Here is a 13714-nt window from a genome sequence, read left to right as displayed (position 1 = left end):
TAATGTATGGGGATTAACATAAGAATAAAAAAATTAAAAAAAAAAAAGGATAGGAGAGGTGTTTTGAGTACGGAGAAAAAAATATTGTCTAAGTGATGAACTCTTAGAAAAGTCTATAAAAATGCAAATATTAGAAATAAACTGTACAAAATATTAATACTTAAGTATTACTTCATGTAACAGGTAGTAAACATGTAAGATTAACTTTCAAAAGCTTAAGACATAGAACAAGTTACTGACAGAAACCAAATAATATTTTGTTTTGTTTAGGGGGTACACCTTTATACTGCTTAGGCTCACAGAGGACAGTACCACCCTGCTGCCTGAAATATCAAGATAGCCTACAAGTTTTGAAAATTATTTCAAGTGCAATATAATATTCAAGCAGAATAATATACTAATGTAAATATAGAATGCAATTATAAATTATAAAAGTAATATCCTTATTTATGACCACATATTAAAATCCCAGTACTTATTATGCTCTTTAATTTTTTAAAATTTTTATTGGAAGTATAGCTCACATAGTTTCAATATAAAAAATAGTGATTCAATAATTATATATATTATGAAATGCTCACCATAAGTGTATTACAATACCAAATATATTCCTATGCTGTGCTTTTCATCCCATGTGACTTACTTATTTTATAACTGAGTTTGTACCTCTTAATCCCCACCACCCATTTCACCCATCCCCCCATATACCTTTTTTGATCAAATTAAATAATTTAAATCTAAATAAAATTTTTTTTTTTTTTAATTTTAAGTAAGCTCTACGCCAAAAATGTGGAGCTTGAACTCATGACTCTAAGATCAAGAGTCGCATGCTCCACCAACTGAGCAGCCAGGCGTCCCTCATTTCTTTTTATATTTGAGTCCGAACAGGTAGGTAGAAAAGCCTAACCTAGCTAAGTTATTACCCACCATATGATAACTTCTTTGCAGCAATTTTTTCTCACAGGATAAAGAACACTAAGATAAACATACACAGCCACAGTAAAAATATCCCAATTACTAAAGAGGAAAAGAGTTTTTGTAACATTTAAATAAACTAGTCTTCGTAACTTTGAATGAACATGGCATCATTAAACACGTAATATTAAATATATCTGTGAAGCTATAGTTGCCTACATTTATGCCTAAATCAAAGTAAGATTATATATAAAATTATAAATTCATAATAAAAGTAACCATCATTTATTTGTTGAGTCTTCCCTGTGCTAAGCATTTTATATAGTCTTTTAGTCCTCAACAAGACTATGATATGTTCTATTATCTTTATTACAAAATAAAAACAAGACCACTCAATGGAAGGTTAAATAATCTCACCTTCATTAGTGGCATAATGAGTGGAAGAGTTGGGATTCAGAGCCAGAACTGAGTTCGAACCCTTAAATACATAGTGCTTTCAACCGATTACCTTCTCTTTAACAATATAACACTGCCTTTAGATCAAGAATTTCAAACTGAAAGGCCAGTAGGGTCTAAGAAGGTAGTACCACTGACCCTTGAACAACATGGGTTTGAGTAGCAAAATGCACTTATATGTGGATTTTTTTTATAGTACAGTATCAAAAATGTATTTCTCTTATTTCTAAATGTTTTCTTTTCTCTAGCTTACTTCATTATTATAATACATCTAACATACAAAATATGTGTTAATACACTGTATGTTATCCACAAGGCTTCCAGTCAAGAATAGTTAAGTCTATTAACTACTAGTTAACTATTAGTAGTTAAGTCTGGGCAAGTCAAAAGTTATATGCAGATTTTCAACTGCCTGCAGGGGGTAGGGGGTGTCAGTACCCCTAACCTCAGTGTTGTTTAAAGGTCAACTGTATAAATAAGTGAATAAATAAATAGATCAAGGACAATAGAGCAGTGAGGCCTATGGGCAACCTACAGAAAACATCCCAGCTAAAGGTAGTCATTGTTTGGATCAGTGTGACTCTTACTACAGAACCAGTACCCAGTCATGCCAGACAGCTTTTCAAAAGAAGCTGAAAATCCAGACTGTTTTTGTGACATACTTTTTTTTTTTTTTTTAAGATTTTATTTATTTATTTGACAGAGAGAGAGATAGCGAGAGCAGGAACACAAGCAGGGGGAGTGGGAGAGTGAGAAGCGGGCTTCCTGCCGAGCAGGGAGCCCGATGTGGGACTCGATCCCAGGACCCCGGGATCATGACCTGAACCGAAGGCAGACGCTTAACAACTGAGCCACCCAGGCGCCCTGTGACATACTTTTAATTTTAAATCTTAGTGCATAAAACAAAATTTAAATGACAGTGGATGCCTAATAAAACATATGTGGGACCACATTTAGACTGGCACAATGAATGATCCCAGAAGTACGCTGAGAGAGGCACATGATGTCAGTGCACTAGCATTTATAAACAGACAGGCTGCATCTAACTCTGGGAAGAAAATTTCCCATAGGCAGCCTTAAAATCTACACAATAACCATTACAATAAGCACTCAAAAATATGTGCTGAAGGAAAAGGAGAGTGTTTATTACTAAAGTCTTAATCAACTGTCTCCATCTTCTGCTAACCTAGATTCTAGACACAACTCTAGAGCGTTACTGCTACTAGAGCACTCCCATAACACCCCAAGCAAAGATGAACAAGTTAATTAACAACCAAATGAGAATGAAACAGGGGAGCTGGAAGGATACTAATAAATGTGTTCCTGCTTAAGAATATAACTTTATATAAATTAAGAGACTGAGATTCTGGATTTTACTAAATAGTGAAAGTTGATGGTGATTACACCTCTAATGTAGATACTGAATATCCATCCAACTGTACTTACTATTAGGAAAATGGTTCCCCAAAAAAAAGGCTTATTATTAAAAACTACAATTCTGTTGGAGTCAACTCAAAGAACAATCTTAAAGGAAAAGCTTTTGATCTGCACAATTTCAGAGTATAAAATGTTTCCTCAAAAATGAAGACAGCAAGGTAACTGAGAGTCAATGATATTCAGTAAGAACTAAGAAAAGAATAAACAGGGGCTAGATTATGTGACCTTCCTACCTGAACATTAATAAGCTAGATCGGGAGGTTAAATGAAGTAGTTCTCAATTCAATTATCAAATCCTCACAAATAACAAGAGTGAACTGTGATCTATCTTTTTATTCCTTCTCCAGTGGAACCACAGGTAAGTTCTTTGCCAACATAGAAAAGTCTTCATCATCTCCTTTTCTTTTCTATATAATGAAAAACACTGTTAAGTGGCACTTTCTTCGTCTAAGATGGCTCCTTTCACAAAAGGGATCCATACAAATACATTCTGGTGTTCCCTATACTAAATGGTTTCTAGTCCCAACCCAGAACTACTAAGATAGTTTCACTTAAACTAATTCTACACAATTCTAGTTCTTTCCAGTGTTCTCAAAAGGAGGGAGAAAAGGGGCAAACAAGCCTGGGAAAATGCGCATACTCTTGTCTTCCAATTTAGATATTTATATATTAAAAATAATGAAATTCCTATACCACAAAATCTGTTTAATCTAGTGTTTCTTAAACATTATACAACCCAACTAACACATTTTGGGGAAAGTCTACCAACTCCGAAAAGCCCCTTAGCAACTCCAACATCCATGTCTTATGCCATTGTATTTCTTGGCCTAAGTCAAAAGGTAACCAGACTTAACTATACAAACAAGTAACTTTAAAGATACCTGGGATTCTATTCATATATTGAATTTCTATAAATTATCTTCAAAAACAAGTATTACCTAATACCCTACCAGAGCCTTAATTTTTTATAAATTCCAGTAACTTAAGATTCTTATGAAATACTGTCAAAACACATACTCCTTTTTCTATAACAAATGAAGACAAAAAATCAATTACATAAAAATTTCTAGCCATCTGCACAACTTGATTAACTTAATCTTATATCTAACCAGAGTCCTGTTAAATATAAGATTAAGTTAAGACTCTGGTGTCTTGAACTTAAAAGATATATAGACCAATCCTAATATAGACTGGTACTAATTTTAGTAACTATGTAGATCAACTAAACATGTCAAAACCCTGGAAAGCAGTGGTACCTAAAATGAGCTCATATGTAAACTAGAAAGGAAGTCACATCTGGGCAACAAAGCTTTTAACATACGTTTAACTGCTTTTGTGTGTCTGGGTGGATATCACAAGAGAAATCTTCACTGGAGAATAAGACAAAGTTGGTGAAACTCACAAGCTCATAAATAGGTAATAATTCCAAAAGAAAAGAGACAAGGAAAAAACATTACACTGGAAGCATACGCCTGAGATTCAAGTAAAAAGAAACAATTATCAGAGCAACTTCAAAGCTTTCAAGTTCAAACCTCTGCATGTATTCTCTAACGACTGCTAAAATGAATCAGGTCACAAACCGTAGAGAGACTCAAACGGGGTATTAAAATACAGAAAGTACCAACAATTTGAGCATTCCCACACAATGTCTTTATGTGATTATTTCTGTAAAAACAAACACGATAAATTTGTTTAAATTTGTCTCTCTTGTAAGTATATATAGAAGCAAAGTCTAATGAGGAAGCAGAGTCCTATCACTCTGTTTAATTAAGAAGCTGTCCTTGGATTTTAGAAAAACTGTTCTGTAAAAAGCATCACTATAAAAACTATCACTAATTTTACTATTTGCACAGAAGCTCAGTAATGAAACCAATTTCACGGCATTTCAGATGAGACAAAAGTTAAAACAACAATGACCACAACCACAAAAAACTCCCCCTGATGGTTACCTAAGGATAACAACTATAGTTCCACGATAATTCACTTAGGGAATGGCCAGTGGGCAAGTTCTATTCCCAAGAAAATGTCAATAAATGAATCTTTTAAAAATTTAATCCTGCAGTCATTAGCTACATTTTGAAGTCAGGAAGTACTAGGCAGATCTCGAAGATGAGTGTTATCTAATCTTTTACCTCCTTCCCCTCATTCACTACGCTGTGGATACCGGCCTTCATGCTATTACTCTACTGGGCCTCAATGTTGACCCTTGAATGCCTTCCACAGAATGCTTTTCTGTAAGGTCTGTGCTCAACAGTCACCTGCTGAGAGGCCTCTCTGACTACTCCCTCTACAGAAGCCTTATCTATCTTATTTATAGCTATAGTCCCAGCAACTAGAACAGGGTCTGACACAAGTGCTCAATAAGTACTTGTTAAATGAATTAATGAGCTCATATACAATTTCAATCATACAAAAACAAATCTGATGACAGCTTAAAAACAAGTGTATTAGCAAAATACCTAATACTCAATTCCAATTTGAAGTCCAGGAAAAAAAAAAAAGGTCAACTTTTAATATCAGCTTCTCCACATTTATTTGCTATCTGCTCTGGAAGAGCATGACAAGATATATCTTAATTCTGAAAAATCACAGCAAATATATGATGATTCCATGTCATACTGAGTCCTCAAAGATCTGATGATTCGTAAACAAAGACAAAGTAAGTTTGGTATTAGCTTTAAAATATATAGGTACTCTAATACATCCACATAGTATTTTAAAGTATAATAATAATCTGTAATATAAATACTCAAAATAAGGTTAACAGAATTCCTGCTCTACATTACCAAGTCCTATCACTGACTAAATAAAAATTAAGTGTTAAATATGGCCTAATCAGAACATCCAGAAATTTATATAAAAGAAAGTCTGCCAAAAGTGAGCCAAAGGCTTATAATTGTGGACATCCAAGTACTTGGTTCTGGCAAGTATGCACTTTGTAAATATTACATCAACCATTACAACCCGTTTTTTTTTAAAGAGCATAAGGCATTACATCTTAAAGAACGTAAGATAGTACGGAAAATAATTCTCCCAAATTGGACCTTGTAACTCCTCACTGGCATTAAATACTCTAACCAGGTAGCATCCATCCTTCTTGCAAGTTAATCAAAACAGCTCAACTCAATTAAACCAAAAAAAGGATATCCACAAATCAAATAATCAACGTACAGATCTATTGGCACAATTAGTCATTAAAGATAAATGTTTGAAATAGAAAATAATGGAGAACAAAGATTTTCTTCAACATCTGCTACGCACATTAAATGCCTGGAACAGAAGAACCTCTGCAGTCAGAGTGACTTACCGTTACAGATTTCAGTGTCATACCATGGTAGGTGCCCATAGTGTCGATTTTGAAGCCTTCCGTTTCTACAAAGAAAGGGGGTTTGCTGTTAGATTTTATGTATTTCGTGATCAATAACAAACCTAAAGTAATAATCTGTGTTATAATCTGACAGTTAATAGTGTAACAAAGCAGCAAATGTACTATACACAGAAAATTAAATTACATACCTATGAAGATAAAAACTTTAAAAGGGATACTAGTCCCAAAAATATATTCAATACATGCCAGAGAGGCCTTTCTATAGAAGAAGTTGCTTAAGACTGATTTCTACAATTGTGTTCAAAAGTTTTGATATTTTGGGAATATTAAAAATAGACTGAATAAAATACTTTATAACCTCCAAATTATTTACTTCCAATACTCAATTACATTAGCACTAAAAGCTTCTACTATCATGAGAAGGCATTAAATTATAATAAGTTTCAAAATTACAATCATAGGCATATATTACATAACTTGTAGAAAAGCAATGCTGTATATAGTGATAAAGGTTCCAGGACAGAGTCTCAATATGCCTTTCTGTAAAGGCATATTACATTAATACAAATACATTAAATATTTTACACATTGCAAGCCATATGTCTCTATCACAACTACTGATTTTGCAGGTACAGTGCAAAAGCAAGATAAACAAAATATATAAACAAATGGGCATGGTCTGATTTGGCCCACAGAGGATCGGATTTGGTCTGTGAGCTGTAATCTGCCAAACCCTACTTTACATAATGCATTCCACAAGAAAAACACTGCAATGAATAAAAGAATGAACCACTGTATTTCTACAGCATGTAGAAATTAGAATAAGTTGTCAATCTAATGTTGTAAACTCAAGTGGAGATTTCAGATTATGCAGGAAAAAAATCATAAAAGTTAAACTTTCAGTTGCTTCTACCTCATCTTTTTCCACAAATCAAGATAAATGAAGATCCCAAGAGAAATTACAATGACGTTAGTGCACTTCACTAACCACCACAATAACATGGAAATGGTTCACTACTGCATTAGCCAGTATATCAGGTAAGCTACCCCCAAATAAGCCCTCACATAGTTACTAAAATCTATGCTTCCCAAGTTCTCAATGTATACCTTTATAATTTCAGAAACATGATTTGATATATAGAATCTCCAGTCTGAACTTTTGAGAAGCAGAATGTTAATAACAGGAAATACTTACAGATAGCTTATTATATACCAGTCACTATTCTAGATACATTATTAACTAGTTTCATCCGCACAATGAAACTAAAAGATAGATACTACTACTATAATTAGTATTGCAACGAAACACAAGAAGAAATTAAAACAGAATGCAGTTAATTTATCAAAATTCACGCAAAAAGTAACTGTGGTATAGGAAATCTGGATCCAGAATTCACGCCGTTAACCAGGGGTTGGCAATTTTTTTTTGAGAGAGAGAGAAAGAGAACGCAACCCATCATTGGGGGATGAGAGGTAGAGGGGAGAGGGGGAGAGAGAATCCCAAGCAGGGTCCACACCCATTGTGGAGCCCAACGCAGGGCTCAATCTCACGATCATGCCTTGAGCTGAAATCAAGAGTCAGATACTTAACTGACTGAGCCACCTAGGAGCTCCAGGGGTTGGCAAATTTATTTTGGAGAAGACCAGATAGTATTTTAAGGCTCTGCAGGCCACACAATCTCTGTCACAACTCAACACTACTGTCACAGCACCAAGGAACCACAGATAATACATAAATGAATGCCACTGTGTTCTAGCAAAAGTTTATTTATAATATGTGTTGGGCCAGACTTGGCCTGCAGATGTCTGCCAACACCTGCTCATAAACATCACACACATCTCACATTCAGCACCACCACAGTAAGGGGAACATAAAAATTAAGTAACTTGCCTTCTTTTCCTTTGAATCTTTCCTGGTCATATCTGTTGTAAGCAGCTGGGATAGGCTGTTTGGTACGCAATGTGGGATCCTGCAGAAAAATTAATTATGAGTTACATATTACCATTTTAAATTGTTACTTAAAACTCAGAATAAAAATCACAATAAGTGTATTATTTTCTAAGCTTTTTTTTCTTACAATAGCCAATAAGACAAAAGTGGGGAGTCATTTGATGCTTATTTTCAAGATATTGTTTACTGGTAGAAAATTACCATTGCTATCAGGGACAGGGCAAAGGACTCCAAATAAACTTGTATCAAGGCAAAATGCAAAACTCTTTCAAACTGGAGAAATAAAATAGGTGTGCTTAATAATTTCATTCTAAGTACTTAAATTTCTTCATGAAATAATAAATGCCCCAATTATGAATTGTTTTTAACAAAAAACCTTAATTCAAAGCTTACTGAACTGACATTTTAGAGCCTTTTAACAGAATTATTCTCCAAATTGTCATTAATATTTAAATAATGAGAACTATGAAATAAGCCCATTATAAATGCACGAGATAAGACTGAAACTAAATTATAAAGGTGTTACTTGTTAAGATACTTAGAATAAGTTGTCAATCTAATGTTGTAAACTTAATTCACAAACACTTTATCTAAAATTCAGTTTGGGGCACCTGGGTGGCTCAGCTGGTTAAGCATCTGCCTTCGGCTCAGATCATGATCCCAGGGTCCTGGGATCAAGCCCCACGTTGGGCTCCCTGATTCTCCCTCTCCCACTCCCCCTGGCTTGTGCTCTCTCTCTTTGTCAAATAAATAAATAAAATCTTTAAAAAAATAAAATTCAGTCTATAATAACCTAAAAAAGCATATTTAAAGAACATTCCCAAAACTGCTTGGGAAATTCATGGTATTCAGAAAGACTAAAGTACTCTTCATTTTGTTACAACAGGATGCTACCCTACATATTAATCCAGACAAAAGATAGAAAGATAGTTAATTCAAGATGCTCCCTAGGTATACACTATAGCTAAAGGCCAAAATTAAAATTTTTATGTATCTTAATGATTATAGAAATACAGGAAAAAACTCAATCACAAGGATAATGGTTTAACTGTTTTAAGATCTAACATGTTTCCTACCAACTGCTATTCAAATCAACCAATTTCATAATTATAAGCACCCTGTGTTTTACCATCACAACATTTGTCTCACTACTTTTTTTTACTCATCTCTAAGTCCTACTAGACTTTAAGCTCAAAGAGGGCAGGTATCTCTAGTATTTTTGTCAGCACACTGCCTGACAAGAGTAGGCACTTAAGTACTTGCTGGAAAGTCAACTCAAAGTATCAACCTAAATACCAATAAAAGTCTACTACCTCTTAAGAATTAAATACCAATGATTTTATGAACAAGCGAAGACTGTGTTGGTGCGCTTTCAAATTTTAATATACTTTCAAAAAAAACCCTATGTAACATAAAAACAATTTTATCTACGTTTATTTCCCTTGTTGATTTATATGAAACTAGCTGGAAGGATTTTCAACAAAACTGGAGGACATGTTTGAGTTTAAATTTAAATATAACCTATACGCCATACATGAAATTTACTTTGGAGGGGTCCTAAGTAGCAACTCAATGAGTGAGGCAGTCAACTCTCCAAATGGCTAAAACTAAGGTACCATGAAAGAACCAAATGATCTGTGATCAGGAGAAACACAACATATCCACCAGTAAGTCACACATAACCAAAGATTTCAGAAAAAGCCCCAAAACAGACGGTAATAGGGATTTTTATCTCTAACAATGGTAAGGATTCTCCCAAGCAACAATGAATAGGTCTGTTACTTACTTTACACAGCTTCTCAGAGGGCTTTTCCTAATTTGCCCCTTTCAGATTCTAACCCAAGTGTGTCTCTAAGAATTATTGCTTAAGTAACTTTATTTTTCTGTTTTGGTTGCTTGGGGTTTTTTAAATTGTTACTGTTGTTGTTGGTTTATCTTTTGACCCCCTTTACCTATTTCTCACACTCCTCACCCACCCTCCACCTCTAGCAACTACCACATCTATATCTCTATCTATATCTCTGTATAAAGCTTGTTTTGTTTTTAGAGTCCACATAAAAGAGAGAGCACAAGGTATTTGTCTTTCTCTAACTTATCTCATTTAACATAATGCCCTCAAGGTCCATCCATGTAGTCACAAAAGTCAAAATTACATTATATTTTATGGCTGAATAATATTCAATTGTGTGTATATAACACAATTTCTTTATCCGTTCATCCATCAATGGGACACTTGTTTCCATATCGTGGCTATTGTAAATAATGCTGTAATGAACATGAAGATGCATATATCTTTTCAAGTTAGTGTTTTCATTTTCTTCATATAAATACCCAGAAGCAGAACTGCTGGTACATACAGCAGTTCTATTTTTAGTTTTTCTGAGGAACTTCCATGCTGTTTTCCCTAGTGGCTACACCAATTTACATTCCCACCATGAGTGCACAAGGGTTCCTTTTGCTCCACATCTTTGAAAACACTTACTTCCTGTCTTTTTGATAACAGCCAATCTAACTTGTGTGAGGTGAGATCTCACGGTGTAAGTGCTAATGGTGGGGAAGATTTTCACATATTTCAAGAATACTGAAGCAGCAAAAGGTTTAAAAAGCTACTGATTTAAAAACTTCAAGATGAGATGTTTTCAAAATTACAATACTGAAAAGAGTCATTTTCATTAAAATTAATATATAAGCAGTAACACATTCTTACCACAGGTGCTGCATTTGGGGCTGGTCGCTGTTCAGGTGCACGCCCTTCTTCTCTAGCTTTTACAGACTGAAGAATTGCAAAAATATTTTTGGAAAAATTCTAAAATATAAATGGATCTTAATTAGCCCACTTAAAATTAAGTATTCAAGGCAGTAAGTTTGTTTAATAAACAATTTCAGACTTTTTTTTTCCTATTAGTTCTTCCCTACTACATCACTGAGGTGTTCTTTACTATACACACAAATAAAAATCGAAGTACTACTAAAAATTGATCCCCAAACCAAATTATTATAAACATATTGTTATTCATTTATTTTTATTTTACTTAAACTGTTTAACTGGCTATAAATATATTCATATTCTGCATCTATTCAAATATGTAGCTAGGAAACAAGTTACTGAAATAAAAATGAGATTTGTTGTCACAAGAGGCTTCTCCATTCGTAACGAAATCAATTACTATACTTCTTCTAAGTATAAGAAACTCCAGTACTAATCTCAGATTGCTGTAATTTATATGAGATGTTGAAAATTTTAAAATACTGTTTGTTAGGAGTTACTGTACACTTTTAAAAGATTTTTAAATTGGGAAGTATTTTTAAAAACTTGATTCATGCCAAGATGCCAGGAGTTAACCAACCACTGCTTCTGCACTAGCAGTACAAAAGTCAACAAAGTGACAAATGCAAACAAAGTTTAATCGAAAATCACTGAAAATACATGAAAATCAAATTTCATACTTTAAAAATAATAAAGTACAGTGTGTGAGACTCTAAATCTAGAAGAATCCATGTTATCAGCAATTTTTGTGTGGAAGAATTACAGGGGATTATTATCTTCCTTTTAATGATCTCTTTTAAACAACTTTTCAACAAGGAACAACAACTTATTTAAGTTTAAAAGTATATTCTTAATGGCATTATAAAATCAGGTTGCTTTATGTGGGTTGCTTGCAATAATAATATAACTGTAAAGGAACATACTTATTTTTCTCATGAACCTTTTATTCCAGAAATTTAGAAGGTAAGAAGGCCCTAATCCCTGGTAATAATGAAGATCTATCTAAAATCATAGGGTCTATGAAACAAATAATGCAATATATGTTAAGAAAAAAAAAAAAAAAGAAGAAGATAGAAGGAGGGGAAGAATGAAGGGCGGGAAATCGGAGGGGTAGACGAACCATGAGAGATGATGGACTCTGAAAAACAAACTGAGGGTTCTAGAGGGGAGGGGGTGGGAGGATGGGTTAGCCTGGTGATGGGTATTGAGGAGGGCATGTTCTGCATGGAGCACTGGGTGTTATGCACAAACAATGAATCATGGAACACTACATCTAAAACTAATGATGTAATGTATGGGGATTAACATAACAATAAAAAATAATAATAATAATAAAATCATAGGGTCTGTTAGGACTGAGTACCTAAAAAGTTTTTTAGTGTTCAGAAAATGAAAACCATATACAGAAAGACTATCAGTCAAAACAGCTGTTTCTGGTTTTTTAAAAATGTTGATGATCACAGAAGTAAACCTAGCTACCAAACAATTCTTAAACTATAATTTATTTCTTAAATTACCCTGTGATGGCAACACTAACTTAAATGAGAGCACTAAGTTTTGGAATAATGGTAAAACCCTGCCACCTAGAGCTCAAAGAAAACTGTTCATCTCAGTTTTTTGAAAATTTAATGTTTGGTCTAAAATAAGATGGAGCATAGCACGTATGCTTTATTCCTTTACTATAAGATTCAAAATTTTTGGCTATTATAATGAACATTGGTAGAACATTAGCAGTTGCAATATTCAACTATCAGCCATATTATGCAATGAAAATGAGTATCAACAGATCATTTTACTGTAAATTCAAAAACTGAAGTTTATTTATATTCTCAGATTTCTCTATAATTCTAAGGTCTGGGGAATGATTCCTAATCTTGACCTCAAGTACTTTGTAAAATATGACAAAGTACAAAAGGACGAAAATTCTTTCCTTCATGTACTCTTTTCGAGTAACCCAATTCCTACTAATATGGCACAATAAATTTAAGACCAGAATCCAGAATCTGCAAATAAAACCAGTCTGCCTTGGCCAAAGTTAAAGTTCACTTTCATTGGTAACCTCACATACTTCCACACACTCTCTCACCATAACATATTAACAACTGCACATCAGTGGAGAATTAACATTTAAGAGAAAATTGGGAGGTGAGGGAAAGACAAATGAAAATATGTAAATGAAACAGAACCAAAGCAATCTTTTTGGAGATGCATTAAGATACTTAAACATCCACTATCTTTCAAATTTTTATCTTTCAAAATTTAAAGTACACATCTCCTTTAACCAAAAATTTGCTTCTAGGAATTAAATTTTGTATACACATAAATGCACAGAAGTACATGTACAAGGATGTTTTTTAATGCATTACTTGTAATTGTGAATAGAGAGGGAAGGAGACAGAAAGGGAGGAAATGAGGAAAAGGGAGAGAAAAAAATTCCACAATCCTATAGCTACAAAAACAAATAAACCACCTAACGCCATTAATAAAGAATAAATAAATACTGCTACATTCACACAACAGGATATAATGTATAAAATACACAAATAAATGAATGCTGATTTTCTTAAGTGTCTACTTTGTGGGAAAAAAATTAATAACGATATTAATGACCACACAGCTGGCCATCACCATCCCCTCCTCATTAAGTTAAAGCAAAAATCTGATCAACAAGAAAACTGGGCTATTCACTGGATTTACAAATGAGGTGCAAATCAAGGGGCTGGCACTGTGATTCAGACATTTACATCAGCTTCTTCAGTGACCAACCACTAAACGGTAAATATGGCCACTTAGAAATCTACATTATTACTGATCTTTCAGAGATAAAACTTGAAAATTGATCCTAATAGCAAATTTTAGC

The 13714-nt window shown here is 33.7% G+C and overlaps 1 protein-coding gene across 7 annotated transcripts in view; it reads right to left on the bottom strand.

The window, feature by feature from the left end:
* The window catches only part of CDC73 (cell division cycle 73), a 259032-nt gene that overhangs the window by 222157 nt on the left and 23161 nt on the right, over positions 1 to 13714 (bottom strand). For all 7 annotated transcript variants that reach the window (XR_010412199.1, XR_010412200.1, XM_054507917.2 and 4 more), the window contains exons 8-10: positions 10795 to 10893; positions 8028 to 8106; positions 6116 to 6180 (exon numbers count right to left, since the gene is read on the bottom strand). Coding sequence is in view for 5 of the 7 variants with exons in the window: in XM_054507917.2 (XP_054363892.1) it covers positions 6116 to 6180; positions 8028 to 8106; positions 10795 to 10893 (243 nt within the window). In the remaining 2 variants the exon portion in view is untranslated. The remainder of the gene's footprint in view (positions 1 to 6115; positions 6181 to 8027; positions 8107 to 10794; positions 10894 to 13714) is intronic.

Source organism: Mirounga angustirostris, unplaced genomic scaffold, assembly GCF_029215605.1.
Source record: "Mirounga angustirostris isolate CCGP_5_RB_7025 unplaced genomic scaffold, mMirAng1.0.hap1 SCAF_6, whole genome shotgun sequence".
In the NCBI taxonomy this organism is placed as follows: Eukaryota; Metazoa; Chordata; class Mammalia; order Carnivora; family Phocidae; genus Mirounga; species Mirounga angustirostris.
The sequence above is the reverse complement of the archived record's forward strand: the minus strand, read 5'-3'. Positions and strand labels throughout refer to the sequence as shown.